This window comes from Lampris incognitus, chromosome 1 (genome assembly GCF_029633865.1).
Source record: "Lampris incognitus isolate fLamInc1 chromosome 1, fLamInc1.hap2, whole genome shotgun sequence".
In the NCBI taxonomy this organism is placed as follows: Eukaryota; Metazoa; Chordata; class Actinopteri; order Lampriformes; family Lampridae; genus Lampris; species Lampris incognitus.
Genome location: NC_079211.1, coordinates 1,019,650 through 1,027,500, shown reverse-complemented (window position 1 = coordinate 1,027,500; position 7,851 = coordinate 1,019,650). Strand labels below are relative to the sequence as shown.

At 52.0% G+C, this 7,851-nt stretch overlaps 1 protein-coding gene across 2 annotated transcripts in view; it reads left to right on the top strand.

The window, feature by feature from the left end:
* Positions 1-7,001, top strand: part of gria2b (glutamate receptor, ionotropic, AMPA 2b) — a 188,221-nt gene extending 181,220 nt beyond the window's left edge. For both annotated transcript variants that reach the window (XM_056291251.1, XM_056291253.1), the window contains exon 16: positions 6,846-7,001. In XM_056291251.1, coding sequence (XP_056147226.1) covers positions 6,846-7,001 — 156 coding nt within the window. The remainder of the gene's footprint in view (positions 1-6,845) is intronic.
* The last annotated feature ends 850 nt before the right edge of the window (positions 7,002-7,851 follow it).

The following is a 7,851-nucleotide window of genomic DNA, read 5'->3' as shown; positions in this document are numbered from 1 at the left end:
CCCAGGAGAGTCAAGAGGCCTAGCCTCCAAGAACAACAGTCGCTCACTAACGGCTCCAACCACTCTCATGACCACTGAACAATGAAGTCGAAACTAACACCCCCAACCACCGTCGCTGCTAAACAAATGCAAATCAATAGCTCCGATGGCGACGGGCCCTGCTGGACATCGGAGCACAGGAGAGCCACTCATATCTATGGCTCTGATAACGACGGGCGCAGCCAAACATCGGTACACAAAGAGCCACTCATATCTATGGCTCTGTTAGCGACGGGAGTTGGTAAACATCGGATCACAAAGAGCCATGCAGATCAATAGCTCTGACAACGACTCCTAGAGGATAAATTCTGAGTCTCATCAGCAGCCAGTCAGACTAGCTTGGTCTAGTCAGAAAGGCACGAACTGAGGAAGCCTCTTAGATGAGAGGCGAAACATCTTCACGGATATACATACACCAAGTCCAGTTGCACTTGATTCAACTTCTTTGGATAACTAATGCAACGTTTGCAGCAAATGACAGTTGGTCGTCCAGGATTACACCCAAATTCCTCACAGTCCGAGTTGGCGTCACCACGGTGTTGTCAGTGGTGATGGCCAGGTCTCGGTGCAGGCAACCTTTCCCCAGAAGGAACATCAGCTCTGTCTTGTCCAGATTGAGCTTCAGGTTGTGTGTTGCCATCCACTCCGAGATATCAGTCAAGCATGCAGCAATGCGTGCCTCTACTTGTGTGTCAGAGGGAGGAAAGGACAAGCTCAGCTGGGTGTCATCGGCCTAACAATGGTAAGAGAAGTCATGCGAGCGAATAACAGAACCCAGGGATGTCGTGTACAGGCAGAAAAGGAGAGGAACCAGAACCGAACCCTGTGGAATGCCTGTAGTCAGTCTGCGAGGCTCCGACACAGATCCCCTCCATGTCACCTGGTAGGAGCGACCCGTCAGGTAGGTTGCAAACATTGAGAGTGCAGAGCCTGTGACATCCAGCCCCTTGAGGGTAGAGTGCAGGATCTGGTGGCTCAGGTAGAGCCCTCATTCTTATATGATACCCCACATTCAGTGCTGGGAGGTCCCTGGCAGATCTGTCGTAGGTTGATTTTTGCCATCCGCCATTTCTACCTCATCTTCTCTGTCACTCCGACCACTACATATGTTAGAAGCAAGCTGTCCGCGACTGGCAGAGAAGTTTTGAGCCTACGTGACATTAAGCGTTGGGCTGGGCTGCTGTCTAACCCTTCTGTGGGTGTGTTGCGCCAGTGGAGGATGGCCATCCATGTATCTGTACTATCCAGTTTTGCTCGCTTGCAGAGCAACTTTACTATTTTCATGGCTTTACCATTCGATTTTGGATGTCGGGGTGAGGATGTGACATGGGTAAAACCCCAGCTCGCTGCAAACCTCCGGATTCGCTCACAAGCAAACTGTGGGCCGTTTTCAGTGATCACTCTGTCTGGCTGTCCATAACGCACAAACTGGGCTTTGCAGCGTGTGGTGAGCATGTTGGCTGATAGATCTGGCAGCTGGTCGATTTCCCAGTAATCCGAGTAATGGTCTACAAGGATAAGAAAGTCTTTGCCGGCATATGAGTAGATATCCATGCTCACCGTTTGCCATGGACGTGCTGGTATCTCATGTGACATCATAGATTCCTTCTGCTGGGTCCATGCGTATTCATTGCATGCATGCGGAGCAGTTCGCCACAAAGTCCTTTATTTCAGCTTTCATGTTTGGCCAGAAGAGCATATCCCTGGCCCGTATGTAACAGGCCTCGCCACCAGTGGGGCTAGTGTGTATGCGTTTGAGCAGTTCAGCTCTCAAGTCCTTTGAAATAACGATGCACTGCCCTCTGTACAGCAGAGGACAGTGCATCGTTATTCCATCGTTATTACAATTGGTGGAGTGTTTATATGCACCCCGTTTTGCACATTCAACTCAACCCTAATGGGCCAGAATTCCCACACTGCCAATGGAGTGTCCTCCTTGAAGTCAGTCCACCCACCAAGGATCACCGATTTCAGCTCTTGAAGTACATCATCCATTTCTGTGGGCTGTGCTATTTGGCGGAATCTGAAGGCAGTAACATCCACGTGCTGTGCTTGGTCTAGCTGTGAGTACTCTATCTGAGTGCTGTCCATGGTACACACTGCATGTTGCATGTATTGGGTGTCCGACCCGCAGCACGGCGGTGTAGCCCTGCTTAAAGCATCGCTGACGTACATTTCAGGCCCAGGCTTGTACACAACATGGGGGTGGTAACGTTGCAGCTGCATCAACATGCCCTGGAGATGTTTCGGTGCACTCAGGAGGGGCTTTTTGAAGAGGGTGATCAATGGTTTGTGGTCCGTTGCCGCAGTGACTGTTTCCCTGCCATATAAGTATTGGTGGAATCTCTGGCAAACGAAAACTATGCTCAAGCACTCTTTCTCTATTTGAACATAGTTTTGCTCCATCCGTGTCAGCGCTCTCGAGGCAAAGGCCACAGGCTGCCCCCCTGGCAACAAGCAGCACCCCAGTCTAGTCATGCTAGCGTCGCTCTGGAACGTAACAGGTTTTTTGACGTCATAGTTCATGCGAACAGGAGTGCTAGAGACCATCCGCTTTATTTCACACACTGCAGCCTCATGCTTGGGCAACCAATGCCATTCAGCATCCTTATCCAGGAGTCTGCGGAGTGGCTCACAGACCTCTGACAGGTTTGGCAGGAATTTAGCAAGGTATATCACACATCTAATGAAGCGTTGTACCACCTTCACACCAGTGGGTGTTGGCATCTCCAACACAGCCCGTGTTTTCTCTGGGTCGATTTTCAGTTATTCCAAGGACAGTATGTGGCCGTGGAAGTGGACAGCTTGGAGTTTGAATTGTAGCTTGCGTTTACTCAATCTGAGCTTCACGGCCCTGCATCGCTCCATGAGAGCATGCAAGTTGTTGTCATGGTGCAGTTCCGCATCTGCGTCCGTGTCACCACACCCGCCCACCAGAATGTCATCAGCTATTGGTTCAATGCCAGCCAGGCTTGATAGCATTTCATGTTGCTTGCGTTGATAGATCTTTGGGGCTACTGAGACTCTGAACGGGAGTTTGAGCCATCTCATTCGGCCCCACGGTGTCCAGAGGTCGTCAGACAGCTACTTTCATCATCAAACTTGCACTGTAGGAAGGCATCGCGAGCATCCACCAGTGTGAATAAGTGAGCCTTGGGCAGCTTGCACAACACGTCTTCCAGTGTTGCCATATGGTAGTGAGACCTCAGCAGTGCTCGATTTAGGGGTTTCGGGTCAATGCAGTCTTATTTTTTCTGGTTATGCAAGAGTCACCATATTACTTATCCACGCAGTAGCCTCGGTCACCGGTGTGATGTTGCTAACTGTGATGTGTTTGTCTAGTTCTTCCTTGACTATTGTCCTCAAAGCTACAGGAACCTTTCGAGCTGCGCATTGTACTGGAGTTACATTAGGGTCCAGCTCAAAGTGTATTTCACCTGGGACGGACTCAATTGGGTCATTAAAGACATCACTGTAGCCTTTTAACAGCTGCTCTTTTGTAAGAGGCCCACCCTGACTTGCTTCTACTTTATTCAGCTCATCTGGGATTGTGAAGCTCATGAGGCCCAGACGTTCGCATGTGGCCCCGGAGAGGAGAGGCTCTTGCTTGGTTTCAAAGATCTCAAAGACGAGGCTATGCTTTACTCCTCGAATGACACAATCTGTGTGGTATCTCCTTTGTGGTGGCGTAATTTGCCCGGAATACAGTTCCAGCTTGGTTGTGCTCGGGTGTAACATTGCAAGTGGTGCCGGTATCTATCTGACATGCCTGCCTTTTCTTATTCAGACGCAGGTGCACAAACCATTTGAGTCCCTGGGATTTCACAGTGCTAATGCATTCAGTGGCTAGGAACAGTCTATCATCAGTATCTGAGTCCCCTTCCCCTTGTTCAACATCTTCAAGCACATTCACTTTCTATATTTTGTAGGACTTGCTTCTAGCCTGACATACTTTGGCAAAGTGATTTGAAAGGCCGCATGCTCAGCATGTCTTACCAGAGGCTGGGCATTGCTCTCTGCCCCGCTTGTGACTGTTTCCCCAATATTTACTGGTCCAGTGTGGGCCTCTCCCCACCATTTTGCCTTGAGTTTTGTCCACGGCATTCACACTGTCTGTGTGCGCTGGTGGGCCCTCCACAATTTCCATGCATTTCTCTGTCGGTTCCGCAAGGCGACAGATTTCAGCTGCTGCAGTTAGCGTCAGGTGTCGTTCGCGCAGCAAGCGCCTCCTGACGTCCTCACTTGCGACACCTCGCACGACCCTGTCTGGAACCAGTTCGTCCTTCAGCCCTCTGAACTCGCATGGAGCTGCTCTTTCCCTTAGCCTCGTTAGAAAACGGTCTGTTCCTTCACCCGTTTCTCGTTTGCAACACCCGAACACGTACCTCTCGTAGATGATGCTTTTCGCCGGCTCCAAGTGATCCCCCACAGCATCCCAGACAGCAGCTGGGTCTTTCTGTTGATCCTCGGTCAACGTCAGGTTGCATGTAAACATGACGTCACTGGATACCCATGAACCGTCTCAGCGAGGCTGCCTGCACGTCTTTCGGCTTCTCGTGTAGACCCGTTGCTAGCAAAAAATCCTCGAATTCGGCCCGAAAAACTTCCCAATCCTCTGCTAATCCCGGACATGGGCATGCCCTCGGGCGCCGGACTGCTATTACTCGCCATGGCGTGATTTATTAGTTTATTTGGTAGCTAAACCGCTTCTCAGCTCAGCGGCTTCTTATTGAATATCCCAGAACTCCCCGCATGCCGGACATATATGTATATATGTATTGTAGCGAATTCAGGGGGCAGCTCGGGACGTGAACCCGTGGCTTCCACGACGCAAGCGACAACGTTAACCAGTCGACTAAAGGGTCCGACCCGTTAGCCAAGGGCCAACGTGTCTACTTATCCATGCACGTTACAATACATATATATATATCTATATATATCTATATATATATCTATATATATATATAGATATATAGATAGATAGATAGATAGATAGATAGATAGATAGATAGATAGATAGATAGATATATACCGGATATAGCGTCATGGCAACCTTGTTAACACACTCAACATGCCTGTAACAGTTGGCTTTATCAACACTATCGATAAACATGACCGCAGCACTGTTCATCCTGGATGCTGATTTGATGCTCCCATATCTCACGTGTTCCCCCACCGCGAGGCAGCACTCCTCCACCGAGCACTTGACCTCCGGAGCCACGTTAATCGCGTGTCGGCGTGTCAACTTCTCAAACGCCCTCCCTCCACCTCCCACAGTGGCCATACTGCCCCGCTGAGGGTGGTAGCACCGCTACCGGAAAAACAAAAACGACCCCACTCGGACCTGACACCGCAAACAACGAACTAAAAGACAACAAAAAAGCACATGAAAAAGAACAAGACGGGTAGAAAAAAAGCTCGTTTTAGAAACTCGTTTATACCGAAACAACACGCTGCTACTCCGTCCTCACTCGCGCTTGCGCTCTGCTCCGAGAGAGAGACACGGAGAGAGAGACAGGCAGGCAGAGAGAGAGAGACACGGAGAGAGAGACACAGAGAGAGAGACAGACAGGCAGAGAGAGAGACACGGAGAGAGAGACAGACAGGCAGAGAGAGAGACACGGAGAGACAGACAGGCAGGCAGAGAGAGAGACAGACAGGCAGAGAGAGAGACACGGAGAGAGAGACAGACAGGCAGAGAGAGACACAGAGAGACAGACAGGCAGAGAGACACGGAGAGAGAGAGAGACACGGAGAGAGAGAAAGACAGGCAGAGAGACACGGAGAGAGACAGACAGGCAGAGAGAGACACGGAGAGAGAGACAGACAGGCAGAGAGAGACACGGAGAGAGAGAGACACGCAGAGAGAGACAGACAGACAGAGACACGGAGAGAGAGACAGACAGGCAGAGAGAGAGACAGGCAGAGACAGAGAGTGAGACACGGAGAGAGAGACAGACAGGCAGAGAGAGAGACAGGCAGAGACAGAGAGTGAGACACGGAGAGAGAGACACAGAGAGAGAGAGAGTGAGACACGGGGAGAGAGAGACAGGCAGAGAGACACGGAGAGAGAGAGACACGCAGAGAGAGACAGACAGGCAGAGACAGAGACACGCAGAGAGAGACACGCAGAGAGAGACAGACAGGCAGAGAGAGAGACACGGAGAGAGAGACAGACAGGCAGAGAGAGAGACACGGAGAGAGAGAGTGCGAGACACGGAGAGAGAGAGAGACAGGCAGAGAGAGAGAGTGAGACACAGAGAGAGAGAGAGACAGGCAGAGAGAGAGACACAGAGAGAGAGAGAGACAGGCAGAGAGAGAGACTGAGACAGAGAGAGAGAGAGACTGAGACAGAGAGACCGATACAGATAGAGGGACTGAGACAGAGAGAGAGAGACCGAGACAGAGAGACAGACAGAGACAGACAGACAGACAGAGAGAGAGAGAGAGAGACAGACAGACAGAGAGAGCGAGACCTTCCCCTTTCTTTAAAAGTGAAAGTTGTTTTCTGTCCTTTGACGTCATCCTCATGCGTGGCTGCTGTGATGGAAACCCCGCCCCTCTCACACGGCGCGGCATGCCTGCGCTGACCGTGCATACGCCTGTCTATGATCATTCACATCCTGCATCGCGTTGCCATGGAAATCACATTTGGTTCACATCTGCATTCTCCACATTTCTGAACTTTTTAAAAGAAATGAAGTTCACGTATTTGGAGATTCTTTTAAACTAACATGTCTCCCCCTTGTTTGTGTTCTGCATCACTGTGTGCGTGTGCGTGCGCGTGTGTGTGCGCGTGTGTGCAGATGACGTTTGGGGATGCCATGAGGAGCAAGGCGAGGCTGTCCGTTACTGGGAGTGCTGGGGAGAACGGTCGCGTGCTGAGTCCGGAGGCTGTGCAGGCGGTCCCGTACCTCCCACCGGACATGGGGCTCAGCGTCAGTCTGACGGACCTGTCTTGACCCACCCACAACTGCCCAGTGCCTTACAACGCCTACGAAACACTGGTCTTTTCTCGTCTTTAGCTCGCCCCCCTCCCCCCCCCCCGTCTCTCTCTCTCTCTCTCTCTCTTTGCCCCCCCCCGTCTCGCTCTCTCTCTCTCTCTCTTAGCCCCCCCCCCGTCTCTCTCTCTCTCTCTCTTTGCCCCCCCGTCTCTCTCTCTCTCTCTTTGCCCCCCCCGTCTCTCTCTCTCTCTCTCTCTCTCTTTGCCCCCCCCCCGTCTCGCTCTCTCTCTCTCTCTCTTAGCCCCCCCCGTCTCTCTCTCTCTCTCTCTTTGCCCCCCCGTCTCTCTCTCTCTCTCTTTGCCCCCCCCGTCTCTCTCTCTCTCTCTCTCTCTTAGCCCCCCCCGTCTCTCTCTCTCTCTCTCTTTGCCCCCCCCCGTCTCGCTCTCTCTCTCTCTCTCTTAGCCCCCCCCCGTCTCTCTCTCTCTCTCTTTGCCCCCCCCCGTCTCTCTCTCTCTCTCTCTCTCTCTTAGCCCCCCCCGTCTCTCTCTCTCTCTCTCTTTGCCCCCCCCCGTCTCGCTCTCTCTCTCTCTCTCTTAGCCCCCCCCGTCTCTCTCTCTCTCTCTCTTTGCCCCCCCGTCTCTCTCTCTCTCTCTTTGCCCCCCCCGTCTCTCTCTCTCTCTCTCTCTCTCTTAGCCCCCCCCGTCTCTCTCTCTCTCTCTCTCTCTTTGCCCCCCCCGTCTCGCTCTCTCTCTCTCTCTCTTAGCCCCCCCCGTCTCTCTCTCTCTCTCTCTTTGCCCCCCCGTCTCTCTCTCTCTCTCTTTGCCCCCCCGTCTCTCTCTCTCTCTCTCTCTCTCTCTCTCTCTTTGCC